Source organism: Sus scrofa, chromosome 9, assembly GCF_000003025.6.
Source record: "Sus scrofa isolate TJ Tabasco breed Duroc chromosome 9, Sscrofa11.1, whole genome shotgun sequence".
Taxonomy (NCBI): domain Eukaryota; kingdom Metazoa; phylum Chordata; class Mammalia; order Artiodactyla; family Suidae; genus Sus; species Sus scrofa.
Window position 1 is genome coordinate 129,660,160 of NC_010451.4, and position 27,524 is coordinate 129,687,683.

General features: G+C 47.1%; 1 protein-coding gene across 35 annotated transcripts in view; it reads left to right on the forward strand.

The window, feature by feature from the left end:
* LOC106507881 overlaps window positions 1–27,524 on the forward strand; it is a 193,601-nt gene that overhangs the window by 80,616 nt on the left and 85,461 nt on the right. For 28 of the 35 annotated variants that reach the window (XR_002335979.1, XR_002336009.1, XR_002335977.1 and 25 more), the window contains 2 exons: window positions 13,545–13,617; window positions 17,051–17,214. Coding sequence is in view for 1 of the 35 variants with exons in the window: in XM_021063830.1 (XP_020919489.1) it covers window positions 17,051–17,214 (164 nt within the window). In the remaining 34 variants the exon portion in view is untranslated. The remainder of the gene's footprint in view (window positions 1–13,544; window positions 13,618–17,050; window positions 17,215–27,524) is intronic. The other 7 variants (XR_002336004.1, XR_002335988.1, XR_002336003.1 and 4 more) reach the window with 1 other exon arrangement.

Here is a 27,524-nt window from a genome sequence, read left to right on the forward strand (position 1 = left end):
GGTGAATGGTGACCCCAAGAAAGTGGGCTGGAATCCTCTTGGGTTGAAGGGCATGCGAAAGTACATGTGGGAAGTCAGGGCGCCTGCAGTGTCTGAAATTGTTGACCTTGTTCCTGGAAACTGGGGCCCTCGTCTCGGCTCTCATCTCTTCCCTCCCTCTTGAGAACCCCTTGCCTCTGACTTACTTTCCTTCTGCTTCTGGTCAGAGAAGGCATCCATGAAAGGAAATTGCATTTTACTTCAAAGTCATAGTTATATACATTAGAATTCTGATTTTTGGAGTTCCCTGGTGGCCTAGCGGTTGAGGATCTGCTGTTGTCACTGCTGTGGTTCATGTTCTATCCCTGGCCCGGGAACTTCTGCATGTTATGGGTGTGGCCAAAAAATTGATTTTTACCTTTGCATTATAGAGAAATTAGAAAGCTCTGTCAAGTGAGAAGGGAAAACAAACTTTTGCGTATTCCTCCCTCCCTGCAGTGCGGCCCAGATCACTGCCATTGAGGTGTTGGTACACTCCCTCCAGCCTTTGCTCTACACATATGTACAGAAAGTGTTGGAGTGAAGGCTTTGGATGCAGGCTGCCTGAGTCTGCATCTTGGCTTTACCACTTACTGGCCGGATGACCTAGGCCATGTGGCTGACCTCTCTGTTTTTCCTCATGGCTCAGTGGGGTTCATAATGAGACTTAGGAGTTCCCGTTGTGGCTCAGCAGAAACGAATCTGACTAGCATCCATGAGGATGCTGGTTCGATCCCTGGCCTTGCTCAGTGGGTTAAGGATCCAGCATTGCTGTGAGCCGTGGTATAGGTTGCAGACAAGGCTCGGATCCCTTGTGGCTGTGGTGTAGGCCAGCAGCTATAGCTCAGATTTGACCCCTAGCCTGGGGACCTCCATATGTCTTGGAAGGGGGGACCCTAAAAAGACAAAAAAAAAAAAAGGGCTTAGAGCACAGCGCTGTTGAGAGACTGAAAGAATCTATCAAGTGCTTACAACCGTACCTGGTGCGTAATAAGCATGAATGCATTTAATTAACAAATATTTTTTGAAGGCCTGTGTTATGCCAGGCACTTTTCTCGACAGTATTTAACAGCCAAAGGAGCTGCTGCTATCAGGCAGCTTATATTCTGGTTTAACCACCCAGTACATTAACTCGTTTTGTTATTGAAAGAGAATCAAGTTATATACTGTATGGAATCTGCTTTTCTCATTTACAGCATCTTGCTCTGTGTTATAACATTTTTCGGTGTCATGAAATCTTGTATTATGCCTATAATAGTGATATAGTATTTCATTGGACGGATACCATATTTTATTGAATACTCTCCTTTTACTAGATATTTTAACAGTTTCCAACTTTTCACTGTTTTAAAAGCCAGTATGATGAAAGCCTTTACACATGTCTGTGTACACTGACCTGGGTATTCCATCAAGGCAGAGTCTTGGAAGTGGCGTCACAGATCGGGAAGATGTACACGTGTGAGGCTTTGGTGGAAGGTTCGCTTGGCTTCCTGTGAGCGTCATGTGCCAAATCGCCATCCTTTGTGCTCTAGGTGAGAGCACAGTTCCTCATCCTCCCATCCGAACCAGTCCTGATGGGAGGGTTTTTCTATTCTTTCTGCATTTGGCAGATTAGGGCAATTGGTATCATGTCATTTTTTATTTGATTTTTTTTAACTTCAGAGGCGAAGCTGATTATATGTGTGTGTGTGTATATATATATAATCTATTTGTGGTTCTTATTTTCTCGTTGACCACTTGTGTCCTTTAAAGCCTCTAACACTAAGATGGTCTTGGATGCTTACACTGAATAGCTTCTCTCTGAAAGACCTAGATCCTTGCCAAGCTTTGTGAGGCAATGGTTTCAAAGGACATGTGCCCAACCTTCTCTGTTATGAATTTGCATTTTCCACTAAAAATGTCTAATATGTTATAAATTTGACTTTTGTGCACTTTGGCAGTGATGTGGTTTTAATACTAATGAACCGCTTTTTGTACAGCATCTCAGGGAGAGCAGGGGTCACTTTGCCCAGGCCGAAAGATGCTAGGTGTTACCTGCTTGTGTATAATGGCGGGATGAGCTGGTGCGCACCTGTATTTTCTTCCACGGTAGGTGTGGGCGTAGCTGAGTGCATGTCTGTGTCTGCCTGTGTCCATGTCTGGGTCTTGACTGAGGTCAGGAAATAATATGTCTGTTTCGGGGGTGGGGGAGGGTCTCTGTGAAGTCACATGCGTACCTTTGTATTTCCGTGTCCTGAATCTGTCTCCCAAGGGACATGTAGTTCAAACTTGGCTTCTTTTAGGAAGCCTGCGCTGCTTATCCAGTCATCCTCTGATGACTTCCCGCTGAACTTCCTGAGCACATGTGTTTCATATCTAGACGTGCAAACGCAGTGCTAAAAATGTGCCCTCAATAACTCATCTGTAGTTGTTCTTACACACAGAACCCTCTGCCTTTGCCTCTGACCATTTGGAAATGAGGTCCAGGCTTTATCCCAACCCGTCCGAACAGACCCAACCCACAAAGCCTTAGCGAGTGATGTAGAAGCGACTGCGGTGTGATGGGGAGATGGAGGAGCGCTACACCCTCCAACACCTGCCAGTAAACAAAGACCAAGAGTTCCGCCTCCTCTTGTCAGAATTCCTCCTTAGTCATGGCCCCTGGGTCTCCCTCTCCCTCTCCCTCTCCCTGAAGCTTTCCCTAAAGCAGTCACTGAATAGCAACTCCGTTCCTTGTCGCGGAATTTGAGCTCCCTTCTGAGTGTCTTTGTCAAAGGCATCCGCTGATCTTAACGCCCAGGAAAGCCAGCATTTATTCAACCAAAGTGAACCTCTTTCTGTGGGAGGGTAAACTGCTAAAAAGAGTCAGGGTTTTTTTGCGGGTTGTTCCAGCAAGCTACTTCGTCAGGATTTGCTTTGTGCCTTCATCCAGTTTGATGACAAGGACTGTCTTCCATTCATTTCGTGTCCTGTCTCAGCCTCCTTTTCTTCCCATGCGTCCTCCAGGGCTTTGCACAAAGTAGGGTCTCAATAAATGCTTGCCCATCAGGAAGGAAATCTCCTCTGCGGTCCCATTACTGAGCACAGCATTTGGAACTTAAAAGGCACATGGATATACAGGCAAATACATGATTAAGCCTTGGTTTGTGTACCCCAGTAATGCAGCGGGTAAGAGGGTGTGGCCCGTTGGACCCCGTGTCGCTGGTGTGCCCACTGCTGTCCAGGGTGTGGGCAGCTCTGCAAGACTCAGCTAATTGACATCCTTCTCCTTCTAGTGCATTTCCCTTTTACTCTAGTTGGCTCATAGGATCTGCTTCTCTAATTCTTTTTGCGTGTCTTCCTTCATAAAGCATTGGGCCAACTCAGGAGGGGATTTTCAAGATCCTTTTCCCAGAATATGACCTGCCTGCCATGGGACCTCACCTCCTGCCTCAGCCTTTGTGTGGTGTGGTTCCTGGGGCGGGGCCAGGCGGGGACGCTGAGCTGTCCTGGATGCTGTTCTTTTGCATTTCTCCTTTGACCACACAAGGGTCAGGACAAGGAGGAAATCAGGAGACAACGGTAGAGATATATTGATTGCCAAAGGGGCAGAAGGGGCCAGAGAAAGTTATGGGAAAGCAGAGGATTCCACTTGGAAAGAAAGATAGCTGGGCGATGGACTAGAGTCCATCCCTTGCTACTTTTTGGATTGCTCCTTGCCCTGTTCTGAGACATTTCCTCTTGACTTCTTTGTGTGGTTTCTGGGAAATGCACAAAGTGAAAAATGCCAACCAAGTATGAAATGGTGGGAAGTGACTGGGAGCCAGAAAGGAATTTCAGGGTATCCAATGCCCAAGGAAATCTAGAGGTCAACCCAGAACCTGGGGCTCCTTCCCCAGATAAAGTGTCAGTCTAAAATGTGTTCAGAGAGAGAACCTCCCATCAGCTCCTGGCTAGTTCTCACCCAGAAGATGCCGTGCTTTCTTTTTTCTGCCCCTTCCCCCAGAGGTAGATCTCATAGGATTCGCGGAGACGAGAGTCAATGCTGAATGAAGAGTAAGGTTTTCTTTTATAACAGTTTTTAGCCACCACGGGTGTTTGCATAGATGCATCCTGCACCTCTTTGGCTCAGACCCGTGTGTTGTGGTTTATTTTTTAAAAAGTGGATTCGATTGTGGTAAGAACCCTTGCCGTGCGATCTACTCGCTTAACAAATTTGAAACTACGTGGTACAGAATTGTTAACTGCATTAAGTGTAGGTAGGTATTTAGGGTATACTGCACCTCTTATGCCCATAGGTGTATTGTTAGGCATTGGTCCGATGTTGTCCAGCAGATCCTCGGCGCTTGCTTATCGTCTCAGCTCAAACTTGCTGCCCATCCGTTAGTACTTTTCCATTTCCCTCTCCCCCCCAGGCCACCAGTGCTCTTCTACTCTTTGATTTTATGCATTTGAATATTTCAGATACCTCCCCTAAGAGGAATCAGGCAGTCTTTGTCCTTCTGTGACTGGTTGATTTCATTTAGTCTAATGCCGTCAAGGCTCTGCCTTTAAGCCTCTGTTCATGCTTGGGTGACAGGGGATCTCAGAGCATGCTTGCCCACCTCTGCCCCTTCTGGAAGTCAGCGGCCTCCTGATCCCTGGAGTCCTGCTCCCTAAACCCACGGTGCTCCCCCTGAATTGTCTCCCTGAGGTTTGCCTGGCCCGTCCGCCCTGCCTGGCCCTGTGGGCTGCCCCTGCTCCTTGAAGCCGGACTGCCCCCTGTCTGCCCGGCTCTTTCCACTCCCCGGGCCTCCAACCCTCGCCATTCCTGCCAGACCTGCCCTGCCGAGGCCCCTGCCTGGCAGGACATGGTGCCTCTGATGACTAAAAATAGGAGTTGTAGAAAAGAACGGTGGGACCCAAATAAAGTCTGAGGCAGGAAATATAATGATCCGCCGAAAATATGATTCTGTGGCTTCCGCGGGAGCCCTGTCTCTGCTTCAAAGCATGTGAGCTATCTTTATTTTGCATTCAAACTATCTTTTGGGGCCAGGTTTCCTCCATAACATGGCTTATTACAAAATGGATCTGAAACCCTAGGGAGTTTATCTGTAGTTAGTTTTTTTTTCTTTCCAGTAACTGTGGGTCGGAGGTATTCCAGCCATTATTAACTAAAGGACTACTCTGTTTTATGACATCTAATCAGGTGGATGTCCCACTGGGAGGACAGATTGTGTCCCTTTTTTTCCCTCTGGACTGAGGAGATAAAGAGATAAAACTCATAGGTTGTTTTATTTTTTTTTTTAAAATCAACAGCATGGTTCCCTGGGAGCTGGTCACGTGAGCCTGTTCTGCTTGGGAGCCTGGGCTTAATGGGGGAACCGGAGGGCTTGTGAGTAGGACGTTTTGTCCTCCCAATGGTTGGGCTTGGTCTGGTCTGGAAAAATTCCTGTTCAGGATCCTCTTGGATTCTGGTGGTTTAGTTGTGTTGTCAGATGTCTTTACTTCCCTGAGAGGCCAAGTTCACCTTCCATTTGGAGTTGGAGAGGCTCACGATGCTACAAATATTAGGCAGATAGTTCCTTGGAGGATTTATGCACCGTTTTCATTTCATAAGGTGGGCCTGATCATACCTATGTTGACATTTCTCAGGGCTCTGATACCCGCAGGCATGGGTACATAAGAAACATCCAGTTCTATTCAAAAGCAGGTTTCGTTGGGGCCTTAGTTGCCATGCAACGCCAACATCCCAAACATCCATCTCTTGGGCCCATCATACTGACTCTAGCATCCCTACTGTTAAAGAAGGGATGCTCCTTGAAACTATGTTTTCACCCCATGTCATCTCTTGAGATGACTTGTGTCTTGAAATAGGAGTACCGTTTATTGGTCCTGAAACTTCCTCCTTCAAACCAGGAGATGTCCCCTGGGCTCGGAAGTTAGGGATTTGGGGGTTTGTGAACAACCCTGTTTTCACGATGGAACTTTTCATGATAGTGTTACACTTCCTCTGACATTCCCTCAAGGTTTGCTTGTGCAGCATGAGTAGGTCTAATTCCTTCAGGCGGTGCTCACCCAAAGGTCCCTCTGATCCTGTGATGGTTGCAAGTTCTCTCTGAACTGCCTCGGTCCTTTGGCGGTTCCACGTGTATTAGCAACTGTCTTGTCTTCCTTAACTGGAGGCTCCCAGAAGGCGCGAAACACCTTCTTAGTAATATCTCTGCCAGTGCCTGCCCGAGAGCTGTGCCTCCATAAACACTTAGAAAATTGAGGTGGGTGAAGAATTTATGGCTGAGAACTTAAAGGAAAGTCGGTCAATTTCAGTGTCTCTGGTTCTTCCTATCTTAGGGCTTAAGAAACCTCTAGGAAGCAACCTCAGGGCTGCCCAACTTTTAGTAGGAGAGCAGGGAAGAGATTTCATGAGATTTAAGAGGCTGAGAAAGGTATCCTGCCTAGAAACCCCTTTCCAACAAATCCACATAGTTCTCTAAAGACGCATCCTTTGTTAAAATGAGGGGGTCACCCGCTGTGGTGGGTAAACTTACAGGCTCTGGGCCTGGGCCGTCTGGTTGGAATCTCGGCTCTGCCATTTCCTAGATGTGTGGCTTGACCTCTTTGGGCCTCCGTTTTCCTGTCTGTAACATGGGGGTAACAGTAGCAGCCTGCTTAGCAGGGTTGTGGTGACAATGAAATGAACAAATATTTCTAAAGTGTTTGAAGGTGCTGGAAGAGAAATCAGTGGTCAATAGCCAGACCAGCAAATGTTCCTGGGAAGGTCCTGGGTAGATTGCACACTGGGAGATGCCAGTGTGTGAATGAATGGCTTCCTCCCACCTCATGCAGGAGACAGTAGACAGTGGGAACTCCTGGTAGCACAGAACAGTCCAGAACAGCCAGGGGGAGAGCCTTCTGGCCTAATAGCAGAAGTCACCTTCTCAGAAATAAATAATAAGAATAACAAAACACACCGTTACATACCAAGCACCTCCCCTAGGCTGGACCCGGTGATCAGGGTTCTCTATTACCGAGTTCAGTTCTTAGGGCAACCTGGGGAGGTAGGGGGCTGTTTCTTTCCTATGGAAGAAAAAGCAGGGGCTGGGAGAGATGGCTTAACTTCTCAACATCACATGGTTAGCAAAGGTAGCGCCAGGAGTCAAAGCCTGTGCTCCTAACTAGTTCATCCTTTGTGTCTTCATCTTATATCTATCAAGGATCTTCAGATCTTTATGTCATTTCTCAGGTGGGTATCATCCAGGATGTTGGAGTTTACATTATCAGTTAGAAATCTGGCTGATGGAAAGGGCACTGAGTTAGAAGTCAGGAGATCTAACTTCTGGTCTAACGTTGCCACTGACTCTGCCATCCGGGACAAATGGTTTACCTCTGCTGGGCTCCCCAGTGGGACCAAGTAATGCCTGCCCTGCCCATCTCAGGAACTATGGTGAGGAGCAAATGAGATCATTCTCTTTTAAATTTATCGAATCATGAGTGCTCCCTGGAGGCTCAGGACAGTGCTAGCTGCATTTACGTGTATTTTTCATTATGGTTAAATAACTTAGGACACACCTAAAAATGCAAGAGAGTGTTGTTCCTGTGAGTTTGGACAATATGAACCAGTTTTTTTGGGGGGGGCCTGATTGCCCCCAGACAGACTGAACAACAAGGCTCTAGAGCTGGAAGAATAAACTGTATTTTTGAGAGGGAACCTTACTCTTGCATTTCAGCCTGCCTCTTCCAACTCTTCCATGAATAGCAGGCACATTGTGAGGGTTGCTTTAGAACCAAGATGCCAGTGAGGTTGGAGAAGCCTCATTGGAGCCCCACCGTGAGATCTCTGCAAACTCGAGGTCCTCGAGGAGTACTGAGTACGTCGGTCCCTGCCTCCATCCACTTGCTCTAGTGAGATGTCGGGCTTGCTCCATGCTTTGCTAAGAGGAAAGGTATCAAGATGGAGAAGAAGGGTTTAGGAGCTAAGGCACTAATAAGAACATAATCTAGGGTTCATATTTGGCTGGTATGTACCAGCGTGACCATGCTGATCTTTCCCAGCCAGCACCTGCCCGGAGATTGGTCCATGCCCACCTTGGGTGGCTTGTTAGATATATTGACTCTCGCCTCTGGATAAAGGGCACCTGCTTTTTGGCTTTGAGAGGCTCTTCTGAATTCTGTGCTCTGTCAGGTGCCAGCTCTTTTCCCATCTGCCTCCTGGGAACACAGAGGTAGCACAGGAAAGAATGTGTGGGCTCGGGGCCGGGCTCCACACAGGGCAGACACACCGACGTCCGGGAGAGCCTGGAGGGGTGCTTCCACTCAGCTGGCTGAACTCCGAGAACGGGAACCAGATCTTCAATTCTGCCTCATCTACAATCCTGTGCTGACGCTTAGAAAGTGCCCAGTGTGCGCTCAGTGAAAGAATAAAACCATCAGAAAGGATCCGGAGAACGTCAGCCTAGTGAAACCCTGGGTAATTCATGGTAGAGGGTGAGTTTAAGACACTACATCACACCTCTTGGAGTTCCCTTGTGGTGCAGTGGGTTAAGAATCCAGCATTGTTCAACCTGCAGCAGTTCAGGTTGCTGCTGTGGCACGGGTTTGATCCCTGGCCTGGGAACTTCCACCTGCCGCCACAGGAGTGGCCAAAAAATAAGTTAATAAAAGACACTTTTTAGAGAATTTCCAGTTTAGGGTGGCCCATCCCATCCCTATGAGACAACGATAAAGGACACACAGATACGCATTTTATTTGTGCAAACAGATTGAATTTTTAAAAATAAAGGTTATCACCGAGTAAATGAAAGAACCAAAGGAAATCGAGGGCGAATAGAGATTTTTCTTGGACGGAAAGGGCCTGGGAGAAGCAAATTCCTTTGGAAACAGCCCAACGTGTGGCATTTCTCATCTCTTCCTTTTTCAAAGGCTGGTTTTGTTGGGTTTTTAACTGAGAGCCTCAGGATGGAAGGAGAAGCTATCTCCCCAGCACAGAGTTTTCTCCCCCTTTTCCAAAGGGAAGGCAGATTTGGGAAACTGGCACTGCCCCTGCCCAGATGGCAGCCAGCAGCTGGCTCTGGCAAGCGGAAGTTCTCACTCTCGGCTGCTGGCTGCCCGGCCCCTCCCGTTTCCCCAGCAATGCCGGGGCCATTGGAAAGGAGAGAATGTGAGAGTCCTGCCATGCCAGCAGCTCCGCGCCACCCTGACCTGGCTTCTCTGGCTCTGGCACCCAGGCCCGCAGCCGGGGCGCAGGGGGAGCGGACCCAGGAGCCCCAGCCAGTAGCTCGGGCCTCCCCCTTCCTGCCTCAGCTGCTGGCTTGGCCCACGCCGAGCCACACAATGGCTCCTGACAGCTCTGGGGCTGCAGCACGAGGGACAAAGGGTGGTGCTGATTTCAGGGTGAGTGTCCTGGCCATGCACCTGCAGGCTGGTTTGGGTGACAGGGCCCAGACGATCAGGCTGGCCCGCGGCTGCCCGCATCCCACGCCAGACACCATCCTCTCTCCACCTGTCCCCGTTTTCTGCACTCGAGGCACATTTTTCTCTCCCCCTTCTCTCCTTTTCTTCCTTGTCCCTCTCCTTTCTCTTTCTTGCTTTCCATTCCTCTCTCCCTTGCTCTCCCCTTTTCTCTTGCTTACCTCCCTCCCTCTTTCTCTTCCTCCCCTTCCTTTCCTCACAGCGTGTCTTTCTCTTGCTTTTCTCTTCTTTAGTTTATTCTTCAAACGTTTATTGACTGCACCTTCTCTATCAGTCCCTCTACGAGGTCCTGGGGGAACAAGGATACAGTATATGCCTGGCCTGACCCCGAGGCGCTCACAACTCCGTGAGGACTTTGGCGCAAGAGATGAGTCTGTGACAGTCACTACAGTAGGGTGTGTTAAATACTAAAAAAGCCCACAACTTCTAGGAATATAGAGGAGAGGCCCCTTCTGGGGGAGAGGAAGCTGCGGCATTGCCAGGTTTCAATGTAGTTGCTTATTCTGCTTCTCATGTTCCTGAGAAGAGGTTTTATATCTCTAAGGTCTGGTTAGAACAATGAAAGATTTGCTTTTTGTTTCAGTTTCTGTTTCTGATTCAGATACCAAGGCTTTGAATTTTTCTCATGTCCAGTTTATCCTTTTTTTTTTTTTTTTTTTTTTTTTTGTCTTTTCTAGGGCCACACCTGCAGCATCTGGAGGTTCCCAGGCTAGGGGTCCAATCGGAGCTGTAGCCGCCTGCCACAGCCACAGCCACAGCTACGTGAGTTCTAAGCCGCATCTGCAATCTACACCACGGTTCACAGCAATGCTGGACCCTTAACCCACTGAGCAAGGCCAGGGATCAAACCCTCAACCTCATGGTTCCTGGTCAGGTTTGTTAACCACTGAGCTATGACGGGAATTCCCATTTTTTCTTTTTGGATAGCACTTCTGCTGTTGCATCTAAGACCTTTTTGCCTAACCCAGGGTCTCCAAGAGTTTCTTCTGTATTTTTCTTTTATCATTTTACAGCTACATTTACATTTGTGTCTGTGATCCACTTTGAGTTCATTGTTGCATGCAGTAGGATAGAGCTGTTGGGGGTTTTGCTGTCGTTGTTTTGCATGTAGGCCTCCACTTGTTCTAGTTCTGTTCGTTGAAAAGACGCCTTCCCTGTCGAATTGCCTTTGCAACATTATCAAACGTAAGGAGACTATATTTGTGGGAATCTTTTGGATGGACCCTTTGACAAGAGTATTTGAATGTCCACTGGATTATCTGACATATTCTCTATGTCTCTCTCAAAATAAATCTGTTGCTACTTTGTAAATAGCATCCTAGGCATAGACAAGGGTTGTTGCTCAGCTGGGCAAAAGAAAAGAAATTTTGGCAAATCTAGATTAGAATTCACTTTGCCCCTGATTACAGTGTGACTTTTGGTTTTAGGACGTTTTGACCTTTTCCCCCCCCCCTTTTTTTTTTTTTGTCTTTTTTTAAAGGGCTGAACCCACAGCATATGGAGGTTCCCAGCTAGGGGTCACATCGGAGCTGTAGCCGCTGGCCTATATCACAGCCACAGCAACATGGGATCTGAGCCACAGCTTGCAGCAACACCAGATCCTTAACCCGCTGAAAAAGGCCAGGGATTGAACCTGCATCCTCACGGATGCTGCTGGTTGATTCGTTTCCGCTGAGCCATGAAGGGAACTCCGGACTTGATCTTTTAATCTTGAAGAAGTGAAGGCAGGACTTGTTAAGAAGTGTCATAAAGATTAATGAGGGGCACGGCTGGGAGAGGACCTGGGATTTGCCTCGCCTGCATCCAGATATTTCTGTAATACCCTCTGTCTCCCTTTACAGTGAAATATGGGAGGGGGAAGTGGGGGAGGACGGTGCAGGCAGCTCTGAGAAGAAGTTTAGTGTTAGGTTAGAAGCACTTTCAAGGAAGGTCTGTCTTCTTTTGTAAAAGACTGTCCCTACCGTGGGCAGAAAACAGGTCCCCTCGGAAGCTCTTGTTTACCTTCTGCTGCATCAAGTCAAATTCAAGAATTACCCGGGAGATGGGTTTAATGTTTTAGTCCCCATGGCGTTCCTTTGGCCTTCCTTTACCAATAGAAACATTCTTTTACAAATTTGGAATGAAAAGTATGCAAAATGGTGTCTTCATATTGCTTAAATGCTTTCCGCCCATGCCACTCATGTCTGATTTTTCATGGCCTTAAACCACCATCTGCTGGAAGGGGGGGAAGGACCCTTGCAAGGTCATCGTGTCCTGCCCTCCAGCCTCAGGCCCGGCTGCACTGGGGACATGAATAAGAAGTGTTTCTACCTTTCTCTGAGTGGTTCCCATCCTTGGAGGGCTTTATCTTTGGGCTAGGCTCCCTCTTCCTGCCAAGGACTGTGTTCCTGGGTGACCAGCAAGGACTCTTCATTCGCACCATACACGCTGGACAGCTTGTGATCATCGTGTTGTGTCTTTGACCAGCTTTGCTCTCCTCTCCTTAATAAATCATTCAAACACTTCAAGTCCAAATACTAACACTGGGGACAGCTTGTGATTAACCTCTCTCCACTCCAAGAAGTAGCCAACGTCAGTGATTCTTCCTCCTAAAATTGCTTAACCAGTTTTTAATACACCCAAAAGACTTTCGCCTAGAGCCCTCTGGCCATCTATTTTCCTTAATGGTCTTTTATGAGGGACCTTATCAAAAGCTTGCAAGGAAATCCAAGTAAATTATGTTCCTTGGTTCACCTTTACCTACTATTTCATTAACTTTTTCAAAAACAATATGACATAGTTTTCACCATAATTAAAGGGGTTGGGAAAAGGGAACTTTAACTACCGCTTGACAGTTTCCGTAGTTGCCTAGGAGAGTTGGGTCACTGCTCGTATTCTGCCTCTGCTTAAGGACACTAATTCATTTCCCAGGCTGTCTGGCAAGGTCAGCCACTGGTTCAAGGTGGAAATGACAAGTTTTTAGGCTTTCAAGTGTGCAGTACTCAGCTCTCCAGAGAGCCCGGAGGAAGGAAACCACAAGTTTACCCAGGTCTGGCCCAGACAAAGAGGAAATGATGGGACTGAACCAAGACCAGGGCAGAGGGCGGTGTCTCCGTGGAGCGAGGGGGAGAGCCAGCCCCGAGGGCTCAGACCCTCCCAAGCCACGCTTTATTTGCCTGGGAAAAGGAAGGGCCGAGCATGGCATTTGGGAAAATGTTCAGGGTTCCAGGGGCCGTGTGTCAGGCCAGAATGCAAGGGCGGGCAGAGGCTGGTGGAAGGAGAAGGAAAGAGTTAGAAATAAGCTCGCACGCCTGGTAGGGGCAGCATTAAAAAGGATGCTGATCAGCATCCCCCGTAATTGCAGTGCGTTTGTGGAGTGTCTCCTGTGTGCAAGTGTGTGCCAGGCATGTGCACAGGCCTCTCTCATTGAAGCTTAATAACCGGGGGTGGAAGATGGCATCGTCCTCATTTGCAAATGAGAAAACGAAGGCGCAGAGAGTTTAAAGGACCTGCAGGTCACACCGTTTATGAATTATTAGATTTGGGAGGCCATCTCCTTCCCCTGATTCTGAAGCACACAGATTTTCATGATGCTGGCCCCTCGATTTTTAGCCAATTAGTACCAACTTCTCCCATAAGTCAAATATTCTGGTGAACGCCGTGGTCTAAACCTTCTAAATATGATTTGCCGGTTTTCATAAAATAGGTCTCATTACTCAGTGGTTTAAAAAAGCAGACACTATTTAATTTGCATGAGTAATTCACAAAAGCATTTAAGGGTTACAGTTCTCAAAGCATCCTATGAATCTCCATTTTTACTGGGCTGAGAATTTGGAAGGACTTGTTTACAGAGGGCTCTGGCTGACAAAATGCTAGTAAAATTGGCTTTTCCTGTAGAAAGGACCTAGCAAGGAAAAGCAGAAAAGCTTCCATTTCTTTCTGGCTTACTTCTTGGTTTCCACTGGCTCACTGCCTATTTTTCCTTATGTCCCAAGGAATGGGCCATTTTTAGTCTTTTCCACGACTTCGAAAGCCCACCGTAATTGTCCTACCACATGCTTCATGCCACATAGAATATGATGCTTGCATATTGGAAAGGTTTTTTTTTAAGTATGTTTTGAAGACCTGCGTCCTCTCCCCAGGTGCTGTATTCCAGGGACCATGACACCTCACCTTCCGGCTCCTGCATCCTTCCTGCAGTATCTAAGGGGACAGGTAGGTGTCTGTGGCACATGGGCCAGGCTGAGTAGCCCAGCTCCTGGGTGCTGCACTCTTGATTTGCCAGCATAGTGACTCTTCATTCAAACCAGGAGTCTGAGAAGCCGAGGAACCAGAAAAGCAACTTGGACTTTTCTTTAAAGGATGGATGTGCTAATTGGAGAGAATGCAAACATGGTAGCCAGAGAGAGAAAGAAATCTTTTATTCTAGCATCAAAACTGGGAACCTGGGTGAGGAAAATAAGGCTCCTGTCTTAGGAGGGGAGGTAGTCTGAGCTGCTAGTCCTTACTAAGGTCAAAGTCTGAGCTCAGCAGTTTGAAGTCCCAGTGTGCTGGAAGGCATCAGCTCTGAGGTTCATCGGGTGTGTGGCCCCGAGGCAGGTCCCCATGTGCCAGGCCAGGCAGAGGGCTGGGGCCCCTGGACCATGCTGGCAAGCAGCAAGGGTCCTGCCATAGTCACGCAGCTGCGTTCCAGTTCTTGCTCTGCACCTTCTAGCCTCGGTGACCTTGGACAGATAGATAGACTGTGGTTTCTTACTGTTTCAGTTTCCTCATCTGAAATGTGGGAACAATGTCTGACTTATCTGGTGGCTTGAGGAGTAGGAGAGATGGAGAGTGTAGGCAAAGTGCCTGACAGCACATAGCAAATGATTTCTTTCTTATAAATGTCTGGCCTGCTATCTTTCCAAATGCTGAAATGGATTCACAGCACAGCCAGTGTGAGCACTTTTGTTTTCTATATTCTCTTCATCGATGTAAAGACATAACATTTCTTAGATTAAAAAGTGTAGTGACTAACCACCCCCCCCCCCAACCACACAGGCACCTTGGACCTATGTTGTGGAAAGAAAAGGTTAATAACTTAATAATAGATGAAACACCCTACAAAGCCATACAAGCTAGATGACATTATACTCTTTCTATCCACCTTGCATTCTACCATTTAAAGCAGGGATCGGGCCTCTGGGCAGTTTGACCAGCAACTTTGTATCATTGATACTGTCTGGGGTTAAAAATCACATGCACTGCTCTCAGCTGCGTTAAAAGCATGTAGCATTTTATATTTTCAGTCTGATTTTTCATCTTGCTCTGACCTCTCATCTCTCTCTCACAGGGAAGCAGAGGGGGACCAAATAAACTTGATAACTAAAGACAACCCCTTCTCTTGGTGGCAACAGATTCTTTGGGGTAAATGCCCGGTCTTCCAGGGGTTCACGTCTCGCCTCTGCCTGTCAGCTAGATGGCATCCGGGCGCAGGAGGCGGCTTCTGTGCCCTCACGGGGATGGGGAAGGGGACCTTGGGTTGGCTTGTTATCTCTGATTCCTGGCTGGTCTTTGCCATAGGATGCGTCTGATGCATTCCCTGGGTCCCTTGGGCTGGTGGCCCTAGAGAAATGGCATCTTCCTCTGGTCTTTGGGGGTCTGTGTTTAATTCTGCCCATTGTCCTAGCCGTTTGCTTCCAGAAGTGGTGTCCTTGCCTCCTGTGGCCATCTGGTTCCAACTCCAGGCCCCTGCACATCCTCTGGCCTCTCAGTACCACTCTGTCCTCCCATAGGTGTACATGGAAACTTCTGGATTCCATGTGTACCAAGTGCAGGCCTTGGGCAGCCAGAAGCTCTACTTCAGGGCACCTAAACAGTTAGACCAGCCCAGCTAACCTACCTGGCAATGGTGCCATGATGCCAAGGCCTTAACACAAACGCAGGCTTCTGGGTGGAGGAGGAGGTTGGGGTGGAAATTCTCTTGGTGTATTCACAGGAGAGCAAGAAACAGGTCCCATTGCTCTGGGGACTTCCTAGTGTGGGTAGTGCAGGGGGTGAGGGACATTCGTAAGTGGCTGGTTTCCTTCTTCCTTGATTTTTCCATTTCTTCCTCCTCCTAGCAACTTTCAGCTTTCCCTCCAGGCAAGTGAAAATGCCTCTTATGTCATGGTCTAAATTCCTATACCTATAAAATTCCATATCATCTCTCAATGCATTGCCTTGCTTACAGAAAGGGAGATTTTGAAGTTGAGAAGTCCCTTTTCTCAAAGCTTAGCTTGCAAGCTTATCTATCGTTGTATTAAGCACTCAGAAAACACTCATTTGATGGTAAATGTTGAGCAGTGACTTCCTTTTTCCAGCAGGTATTTACGCATCATTTAAATATGAAGAAACATTATTTGATGGATGGGAACCCTAAAGAATCATGATTTAAAGGAAAAGGGAGATTATGTCACTTTAACCTTAAAAAAACAATACCTGTTGGGTTTGCTTTGGAGATTATCTCGCCTTGGTTATCTGCTGGCATTCCACTCATCAGTGGGGTTTAGGGATGGTGCTGGGGAGGAAGGTGCTTTGCTGAAGAGCCCCCCGTCAAAGCGCCGAACGTAGGGTCCAGTTGTGCTGAGACCAGAAAGTGCCACCACCTGCCCTGAAACGTCCAAAGGCAGGACTTTCTTGGGCTGCCTGCCTTTGCCGCTCCCTCTATTTCATCATTAGAAGCTTCTACTCATTTCCTTCCCTCTGGGTTCATCTCAACTCACTTTAAGAGTTGAGCTGCCGTCTTGTTTTCAGGAGGTGACCTTCTACTCACCTTGCTTGATTTGGAGATCACGAGAAGCTGCCTCCTGCAAACAGAACTTGCTCAGAACGTTGCTGAATCCCTTTAACAAATATTCATTGGGCGCCTACGTGCCAAGCCGCTGTTGTGGGCGCTTGGCCGGTCTCTGTGGTATCGAGTGTGGAGGAGCAGAAAAAGAGGACCTCCGAGGAGAAGGGAAATAGAAAGACAGGGATTAATCACCCTGGAAAAGCACCAAACACGCCATATACCACCCACCTCATCAAATCCTGCAAAAGCTAGACATTTCTGGATTTTCGTCTGTTCCTCTCTGTGCCCGTGTTTTGTGATTACTTGGATCTGTTCTAACTGGGCCCATATCGGCCCCCCTCTGGAAATACAGCAAACCCTTAGGAGGTGCTTGGGACTCTGCAAGTGCTTTGATCCCACATTTGTAATATAAAAACAAAACAGCATTGTTGTTCGGTAATCTAGTCGGTGACTGAGTGAAGAAAGATCATCTCTTCTGAGCCTGGCCAGCCGTGGGTGAGGAGTCGAGTGAATGATACCTGGTGACGCGGGGTAGAGAGCTGGCCGTGTCCCAGGCCCATTTCCTGTTCCTGAGCACACAGGGGCATTTCTCTTCCTCCTGGTTGGGTTGGGGTCATGTGACTGGTTCTGAAGGCCATAAGCCACTTAAGGTCTTCCCCTGAAAAGCATCTTAAATAGGAGTTCCCTTGTGGCACAGTGGGTTAAGGCTGCAGTGGCTCAGGTCACTGCTGTGGTGCAGGATCAATCCTCTGGCCAGGAGCTTCCACAGGCTGAGGGCACAGAAAAAACAAAAATTCGTCTGCAACAATATTCTGACTTTTGCTTCCCCTTCCGCAGTGAGTTTAGATGCCACTGATACAATCCCAACATCACAAAATGGAAGGAGTTTGGGTTCCAGAGTAACCAGCCTCGCAGGAGAGCTGCCAGACTTGCCTTGGACAGTGACACGAGGGAGAAACAAACGTATATGTGAGATCGCTGAGGTCATGTTACCGCGACTGGTATGTATTTGCTCTGACACAGAAATTGGTGCCAAAGGTGGGTTATTGTCATAATCAAGTCATATTCTCTGACTGTTACATGAACCTGCATATGTATCATTGGTTTAGGAATTCAGCAACAGACTGAAAAGAAACTAATACCAGGACCTGGAAAGATGGAAATTCAGGTTATTCAGTGACAATTCATTTGGTACAACTATTGCCTGCTTTAATTAGGAGGTCATCCCATCACAGTTTTTGTCTTTAGAGCAGTTGGTTAGAAAACAGAATCTTAGCAATGCTTTTGGCTAATATAGGTATATGTATTACAAGAAAAAGATGACTCAAGAAAGAATCCATGAGTTTGCTGGCAAAAATAGATACAGAGTTTAGAAATTTGGGCTGTAGGATTAGAAAAAAAAAGTTTGCTCTGGACTCTAACAGAAAGACACGGTACCAAAAGAAGGCTTCGAGTGACAAATATTCAGTAAAAGTTCTCAACCTGCTTCCTCGACATGTGAACACTCCTGGTATTTTGAGATCGGGAAAACCATTCCATTTTCATCTGCTGAGATCTTAAAGCCTGTGGCTGAGGTCTAGCGCTTTATCTTTGTCATCTAGGCCTATGGGACATGACCTAACCAAGACACTAGTCAAGACTCTAGTCACTAGAGAAGCTCAGGTCAAACAGAACCCAGCTGGAGACTTGGATGACATTGCAGCCCATCTAACCCATCGATAAATCCTTGAAGCTTTAACCCTGCCCCCCCCCCCCCCCCCCGTGTTACAGTGCTCTCTCTTTCAGGAGAAGGATGGTGGAATTACTTTGCATTGGAATTAATGGTGTAAAGAGCTACCTTCTCTCTGAGTAATGCTAATTCGTCTCCATCCGTGGTCATTTGCTGCCTATTAGAAATAACCTGACAGCCTGCATCTCATTACCATTGCAGCAGGTCCGGCTCCCAAGAATAACCTTCTAAGGAGGATGAAATGTACGCCAGTGGCATCTAATACCAGGGCATTCACATTCATATTTTTAGCAGCATATATCAGTTAGCCCAACCTTTAGTGTACTCTATGTACTTTTAATAATCTCCATAAAAGCCTGATTTCCAATCCCTAGGCTCAAGCTGACAGTGTAAATAAAATCACCCAAATCCACAGGGTAAGAGAAATGAAAATGACAAGGATTAAAATTTGGTCAAACCTCTTTCTTTTTAAAAATTCTGCTTCCCTTCCAATTGGATCACGACCCTCTGTGTGCTCAGCTTAAGACCAGACGGTATGCTTTCACTTTTATTCCTCTCTGCAGCAGGCTTACAGTATTTAGTGAGAGTCGGTGAAGAATGTGTGCTGGGTAGGGAGTTAATACCATAATCCCCTATCGTTGGGGTCAAATGCTGAATAGAGCAAAAGAATTAGAAAACATGGTACATACAATGGCAGGAAAAAATGCATCAGCACGCTGTTCGGTGAACACTCACGTTCACCACGGGCAGGTGATGGCCATGAGGTCCTAGAGCGGATAAAGAGATGTGTACTTGAAGTCCAGAGAGTGCCCAGAAGCAGGGACGGAAGGCTTGGGCGAGGGCTTAATACCTCTGTTCCCTGGAAGGTGGGTGTCACTATTTTTATTCGCTTCTTTCCAAGTACCTGCTCCGAGTTCATTCCTAAGTAACACATTTAGCCGCTCGGTTGTTTCCCAGAGCTGAACCTTGAGGGATCTCTTTTCACTCTTCAGCAGTGGGTGTGAATATCGTTCTCAAAGCGCCGTAATACATCTGTCTCTGGAGGATGCTCTTAACGAACAAGTAGAAATTTGAGGCACTGCAGGCCAAAAAGGGTTGAACAGGCCCCCTTCCACTGTATCCTGGGAAAGTCAACCAGACTTTCCTGGAGTAAGATTACAGGCAAGTAAATGACTTTGTGCGCAAGCTTGGTAAACAGAAGTGACTGCGTGGCTACGTGTGTTTAAGTGGGTTGATCGCAAAGTGACAAGTTGAATTTAACCAGTATCCTTTGAGGTAGCAGCTCTTGTAGAGTCAGCATTTTTAATTTGTTCCTTATTTTTAAATTTACATACAGTAAATTCGGGAGTAGAGAATTTTATCTTTTTGACATGTGCAGAACTGTGTAAACACTCCTACAAGCCCCATAGAGAGCAGTTCCATCACCTTGGACAGTTTTCTGTGCTGTTTCTTTGTAGTCAGAGGGTTCACTCCCAAACCCTGAAAGTCTTAAATACATCTGTATACAATGTTACACATGTGTAATATACACCCCACATCGTATATATATTATAGCGAAATAACAAAAACATCATCCACACATTTTACATACATGTGTACCTTTATATACGTAAATATTTAGAAAGCCAACTTTCTTTTGTCAAAAAGACTACTTACGGCTCAGTAAGTTCAGCACGTGCAGAGTAATAGCCTAACCAGCTATTGTATCAACATGAACAAAAGTGCTCGTTAAGTGGATATTGAATTGAATACTAACCCACAGATGGAGTAATGGTTTTTACTTAAACTTTTGAAAGCTACGTGCTGCAGTTGTACCGTAAAAACACAAAGAGAAATGAATAAGGAAAAGAGGAAAAGAATGTGTGTGTGTGTACGTGTGCTATGTGTGTAGGTATGTGAGATTTCATCACAAATCTGCTAGCCCCCTAGACTGAGGAAGAAGACTAGTTTTTTGCACATGACCCGTACTATGTGTATACATGACTAAATGACTGAAAGCCAATGGCCATAAAGGAAAATTATTACAAAAATTATTAATTAGGGCTTTAGAGTTTATGTTTCTGAGGACTAAACTTTGCTCACTTAGGAGTTCCCGTCGTGGCCCAGGGGTAATGAACCTGACTAGGATCCATGAGGACGCAGGTTGGATCCCTGGCCTCGCTCGGTGGGTTAAGGATCTGGTGTTTCTGTGGCTGTGGTGTTGTGGTGTAGGCTGGCAGCTGCAGCTCGATTCAGTCTCTAGCCTGGGAACTTCCGCATGCCACACGTGCAGCCCTAAAAAGCACAAATAAAAAACAAACAAAACAACAACAAAAAACCACAAGCAAACAAAACCACAAAAAACTTTGTTCACTTAAAGAAGACACTGAGTAAGGTTTGATTCTAACCAGGACGAATGACATGTTATGAATAATTCGGCACATTTTGTCTCTCCTACAGGGTAGATTGACTAAATTACTAAAGAAATCTTATTCCAAGCAAATAAATCATTATTGAAATAGAAGTATTACTACGTCCTTAATGTTACGTGTTATCTTTACGACCTTTCCATTAGCCAAGGTCAGCCCCTCCGTTTTCACTGGCTCCCCTTCTGGAGGGTGTTCTTTTCCTCTTGCTTCACTCCCGTGTTCATGGAGAAATTCTTTACACCCTTAACTAGGTAGAGACTCTGGGCTACACCTCCAGCTCAGGTTTCCCTCACAACTTTGACTTTGTCCCACGCTCTACTTGATCTCTCTCACTGGCCATGCCATAGACCCTAAATTGTCCTAAATGGAACTCAGAATCTGTCAAACCAGATGGTTCCTCCTCCATAGAATTTTCCATATACTTTTCTTAGCTCTTATCTCACTTCCTGTTTCTTTCGCAGGACTGCGAGCAATGAACACGGGTCTTTTTCCTAGTGCCTGGCACAGTGCCTGGCATCTGGTAGGGATTCACAAATATTTGTGGAAGGCATGAGGGTGTATGACACTCATATGCATATAAATAGAAATTTATTTCCATCCCCAACCCCCCTGTTTATGGTTTTTAAATGGATGAGTCGCTCTGATACACATATAGATATAAGCATTTATTTCCACTCCAGCCACCAACTACCCTATCCACACAATGTCTAGAGATCAAATAACGTCTGCTTTATGCAGCAGAGAAAAGACTTAGCACCTTGCAGTTTCTTTCCTATTATCTTTTCTCATTGAAATCATATTCTCTTTTTATTCAACATTGTAACGGAAGCTTTTCTCCGTGTCTTTAAACCCCAGATATTAGTTTCACCCATTGAATAACACTGCCTCGGAAAGGAATTCTTGCTTTCTACCAAAAGTTCAGCCGGGAGCATCCCGAGCCCTTCCTGTGGAAGCTCCCCTTCTTCCGCAGTTTCCACTCTACACCAGCGGTTCTCAAAGGGTGGTCCTCAGACCAGCAGCATGAGCAGCATCTAGGAACTTATTAGAAATGAAAATTCTTGGAGTTCCCATTGTGGCGCAGTGGAAACAAATCTGACTAGGAACCATGAGGTGGCAGGTTTGATCCCTGGCCTTGCTCAGGTGGGTTAAGGATACAGCGTTGCTGTGAGCTGTGGTGTAGATGGAAGACGCAGCTCGGATCTGGCATTGCTCCGCCTGTGGTGTAGGCTGGCGGCTGCCGATCCAATTAGACCCCTAGCCTGGGAACCTCCATATGCCACGGGTGGGGCCCTAAAAAAAAGAGAGAGAGAGAAAATTCTTGGTCTCCACCCCCCTCCCACCCCCCACCCCCTTTTTGAATCAGCAACTCTGGTGTGGAGCCTGAGATCTTTGCTCTCCAGGTGATTCCAGTGTACAGAATAGTTTGGGAATCACTGTCATACACTGTCCACGAAAGATCCACCTGCTGCACGGGAATTTTCGTGCACTAACCCTTTTTCCACCCACTCTCACTGTGCAGTAGCCCCCATCAGTTCCATACCATATTCATCTTGAGAAAAGCCTTCTGTGTTTAACGATGTGTCTTCAGAGCAGGACCTGGCTTCTTGTATGTAAAACATAAATGTCACGATGGTATAAGGCGATAGTTTTTCTTTTTTTTTGCCTTTTTGTCTTTTTAGGGCCGTACCCACGGCATATGGATGTTCCCAGGCTAGGGGTCCAATCGGAGCTGTAGCTGCCAGCCTACACCACAGCAACAGCAACTGGGGATCCAAGCCGCGTCTTCAACATACACCACAGCTCACGGCAACGCTGGATCCTCAACCCACTGAGTGAGGCCAGGGATCGAACCTGCAACCTCATGGTTCCTCGTTGGATTTGTTTCCACTGAGCCATGACGAAAACTCCAAGGCAGTAGTTTTTTTTTTAACTTCATTTTAGGAAGAGAAATTTCTTCAAATGAAATATTATGTAGAAGCAGTGCTTGTGTGTGTAGGGTGTGTGTAGAGGGTACAAAAAAGAATCATGATTGAGTGTGGTTGAAGGGGTTGGGGAAGCAGAGCCGGCTCATTGCCTAGGCTTCCATCTACTCTCCCCCATGATGCCCCCAAGGAACAGAATCTGAGGGCCTCAGTGGAAGGAAAACGAGGTGGGGAGGCGGGAGCCCTGGACTCTGGTTTGTTTCTTTGGGCAAATCATGTAGCATCACTGAGCCACATTTTCGGTGCCTGAAAATGATCGGTAACTTGAAATTTCTCTTGCAGCTGGATGTGTCTTCTTTTCCTCTTTTGCTGTTTAGCTTTGGGTCGAACAAGCTCTGAGCTGTTTAGAAGGTTCTTCCTCCCTTGGGGACACAGGAATACATGTTGGCTGTGCCCTTGGCAAATCCTGTCTTCCCCTTTGGGGTCAACTAGCAGGCATTGAGGAATAGATGGGAGTTGCCAGTAAAGAGAAAGACATCTTCCACCAGAGTCCTGGTAGCACTGAACAGATGTTCAACCCCAGCTTTTGACAGGGACTGTGCGCTGATGACACGGGGATATGGGACAAATTCAGGGAGTGGCAGAACAGAGTCGCAGGGGCCTTTTCTGCAGCCTCGTCCTCCTCCCCTTCTGCCCCCGCTCCCCTCCCCTTTCTCCTCCTCTCCCGCAGAGACAAGGCGCTGGCCTTAGTCACTCCTGCCGTGTTACTCAGCCCGACTCTCTGTGTGTCAGGCCCATATCTCTGATGGGTACCGAAACGTCTGGGTGCCCTCGGGTGCCGTGCGTGTTATGTTCACACCCCCTCCTGCAGGCGCCTCCGTATTTCCACCTTCTCGTTCTCCCTGACCCTTCTCTTCTCCCTTTCAGCTCCCCCGACTCTGCCTGAGGCCACTTCTTAGAGACACCTCTAAGCCTGTGCCGACGATCAGAGCGAGGGTGGAGACAGGCAGGTCTGAGCTGTGCCATCCCATTGCCATCGACGGAATGTTTCTGTCCCCCCCTCCATCCCCAAGCTCGAGTGTCAAAAGCCCAGGCTAATGCAGTGCCCTCAGCAGTGGGATTCCTGTCCTTGCAAAGGAGGCTTCAGCGAGATCCTTCTGCCATGTGAGGACAGAGTAAAAAGATGCCCATCCCTGAATCAGGGAATCAGCCCTCACCAGACACTAAATCTGCCAGTGCCTTGACCTTGGACTTCTAGTCTTCAGAACTCTAAAAAATTTCTATTATCTATAACCACCCCCTCTATGGTATTGTGTAGCCAGAATAGATTAAGACGCCTAATGGTCTGTAAAGTAGGCTGTGCCTGTGCACGTGTGTGTGTGTAAGAGTGTGCGTGTGCTTGTGTGTGCGCATGCATGTGTCTGTGTAGGGCAGTGGCTGTGGAGGAGTGGGGACCCGGAGGGGCAACGTGGGCCTGATCTTACACTCTTGTAACTTTGCTCCCCCAAAGTGTCCTCTGATGCTTCTGGAAAAAAGGTCATTCTGGCCTTGGCTCAGCAAATGGCAAAGGTCTAATTCTCTGCGATTCAGAGACCTTGCTCCGTCCGTCATTCCCTGTTGTGTCAGAGGTTTTGACAGAAATACCAGATGCTCTTTAATTAAATTTGTGGACCAAAAATGGCCTGACAGGGAAAGCATAGTGATAACAATCCATGTATACCTTTCATTTTACACTAGACGCTACTGCTTGTGCACATATACTTATGTTTTCAAATGGGACTTTTAAAATGGAATCTATACATCTGTGGGGATTTTTTTTGCCTTTATCATATGGAAAACGAAAGCATAGCCTGCTTGGTTTGGACAGCTGGCAGCATTATCCATCCCTCTTTCTTCTCTTCAGTATTTTTCGTCTCTTTTCCTTCTGCAAGTACATCGTAAACAGGGGCAGGTCTCACCCATCTTTTGCCTTTGCGTTCCCCTTTGTCCTCTGGTCTCCTCTCTTTCTCTGAGCCAGGCTCACTGAGACAAGAGTTGACACATAGGGTCTACAGCGGTGCCCCTGCTCTGCTCCTCACCAGTCCCCATGAATCCACTCACTTCCACTGCCGCTCAACCCCCACACCCCTGGCTGAAACTGCTCTTGCTAACTCCCCTGTCCCAGATCCCATGGCAGCCTTTCAGTCATTATTGCCTTGGACCTCTATAAGAAAAATTCATCATTGCCTTCTTGATTTCTGCCTTTGGGGTCCACAACCCTTCTCTCTCCCAGTTCTCCCCATAGCACGTGGATGCATTCTTCGCAGCCTTTGCTGGTCCTTTAAATGCTGTTGTTCCTTGAGGCTCTGCCCTGCCCTGTGCCTTCTGCTTTTCTAGGCTACGAACTCCTCCTGGGCAAAGCCGTCCACATCCAGGGGTCCCGCCCTCATCTATGTGCTGATGATTGATTTCCAAACCTATATCCTCAGCTTAGATCTTCCCCTCATGAGCTCCAGACATTTATTTTAGAATGCCCCCATTTAATAGGTACCTTTAAAGTAGTCTGTTAACACATTACAATTATCGTCTTAACTTTTCAATTCTGTTCCTTTTGTGTGATGAATCGCACCATCCAGCCACCCAAGTAAGAAATGGAGATTCGTCCTAGACTTGCCTACACCTAAGTTCAATCAAGCAAACACTCCGAGCACAACAACCCTTGCTCATCTCTCCACCAACCGTCGTCACTGCTGCCTAGGTTTTAGTTCAGGTGTGCTCCCTTTTCACCTGGACAGATGCCTTCCAGCTCTCAGCCTTTAGTCTGTCACACCTACGAATTGCCTTCAATCCCCTGTCCTGGTGATCCTCCCAGAACGGCGTTGTCCAAGACGGTAGCCACTCGCCACATCTAGCTATTAATTAGAATTAAATACATTTAAAGTTCGGGTCCCCAGGTACCCTGGCTCCATTTAAAGTGCTCCGAAGCCCGTGTGGCCAGTGGTGGCCCATTGAACAGTGTAGATAGGGAGCATATCCATCACCGCAGAAGTTGTATTGGACAGTGCTGTTCTAGCATATATCGTGTCATAGCCCTGCTTGCTTCCCCCATTTAATAGGTTGCAAAAGGGGGAAGCAAGCAGGGCTATTCTTGCTTCAGATTAAACTCCAAACCCCTTGGCCGGGCATGTAAAATCCTCCCTGCCAGGCCCTTCTCCTTTCCACTGTCCCTCCACTTAAACCTGTGCTCTGTCCCGTCAGCCAGCGGGCCTCTGTCCCCACGCCTATGCTTTTGGTTATGCTGTTTCCTCCACATAGAGGAGGAAGTCCTGTGTGTTCTTCAAACTCAGCTCAGGCACCATTGCCTTGTCTTTCTAGGCAGACTTTATACTCGCCTTTTTATATTTTTTCCCTGGCAACTTATATTACCATGATACTCCTCATTTAAAAAAAAAGAAAAGAAAAAAGAAAACAAAACTATTGATTCACTGTGGAAGGCTGAACAATGCCCCCTAGCCCAAGACAGCCACATCCTAATCTCCAAAACTGATGACTTTGTTACCTGACATGGCAAAAGGAAGTTTGCATGTGTGGTGGAGTCATACAGCTCTTAAGATGGTAGGATTATTATGGATTATCCAGATGGCCTCCTTTTGCAACCACGTAAGAAGGAGGCAGGAATGTCAAGGTCCAAGAAGAGAGAGAAGAAGGATATGGGACCATGGAAGCAGACTTTAGAGTGATGTGAAAATGGGGGTGGGGGGCACGAGTCAAGGAATTCAGGTGTCCTCTAGAAGCTGGAGGGGACAAGCAAACAGGCCCTTCCCTGGAGCCTCCAAAAGGAATGCAGTCCTGTTGACCCAGGACTTGTGACTTCTAAAACTTTATTATAATAACCTTGAGGGTGTTTGTTGGTTTTTTTTTTTTTTTAAGGCTGCACTTGCAGCATATGAAGTTCCCAGGCCAGGGATGGAATCTGAGCTGCAGCTGTGACCTATGCCATAGCTGTGGCAACATCAGATACTTTAACCCCTTGCACTGGGCCAGGGATTGAATCCTTACCTCCATGCATTCCAAGACACTGCAGTTGAATTCTTAACCCACTGTGCTATGGCAGGAACTCCCTAACCTTGAGTTGTTTTAAACCACTAAATTTGTGGTAACTTTTTATAGCAGCACATTTACTTGTCCATCTATCCATTCATACATCTATGCCACTTAGCCTTGGATGCAAATTTGCTGAATACCTGCCTTGTGCCAGACCTAGCAGTCTATATATAATAAGAATAATGAATAAGGTTCAGTTGTTGCTAGGGGAGGAATGATGGAGGAAAGCAAGAAGGCAGGAACCCTGGAAACCTGGAATTGGAAAGCTCATGAGGGGCCAGACTGTGAAGGGCCCCTCCTGCTGCTGTAGATACTGCAGAGCCATTGAAGGTCTTTGCATCACTAGTTCATCATCGGATCTTTGGCGGCGCTAGCGTGGAAATGGATGGATGTTGGAGGAAGGAAGACACGTCAGGTGGCTGCATTTTTTTCTGGGTGGGAGACGAGGACCAGAAGGAGGACCTTGGGAGCATGGTCAGGAAGTAGACGGGGTAACGTTGGGGTGGTATTTCAGAGGTAGAATCGATGGGGCTTTGTGATCAGTTAAACAGTGTGCATGAGAGGGCAGAATCCAAGATGACTTGGCTCCAAGATGACCCCGAGAACGGATGACTCCAAGTCAGTGCCTGGCACACAGTGGATAAGAAACAATTGTCTTGAATTGAATTGTGTGGCAAGAAGACAATGGAGTAGATCATCACTGGGAGGAAAGGATGATGCCAGGGAATCTGAACAGTGGAGGGAAATAAATAGAAGAGAGTGTGTGTGTGTGTGTGTGTGTGATTGTGTGTGTGTGTTGGCGTGCATGCACACGCACAGCGTGCTGGGGGAAAAGGTTGTGAAACATGTGTCTGGAATACTTTTTACTACTCAATTTAAGCTTTTGCTCTTTACGCTAGAGTCATGTTCATGAAAGTGAATTGAAAAAATTGTATAACCACCATGAAGATGCCAGATTTCTCTCAATGGCAAGTTTAGCTGCTGTTTTGATCTGAAGCAGTCTTGAGCAGGGGAGGGAGAGCAGGGGTGTGGGTTGAATTTTTAGTGCATTTGCTGTATGATTCTGGAATGAGGGCAGCGCTTCTGTTTTCTTCCTCTCCACATCCCCTTCGTCTCAATCTGAGAATGAAATGCGCTCTGACACCAGGCGGGGCTGCTTAAGCCTCCCT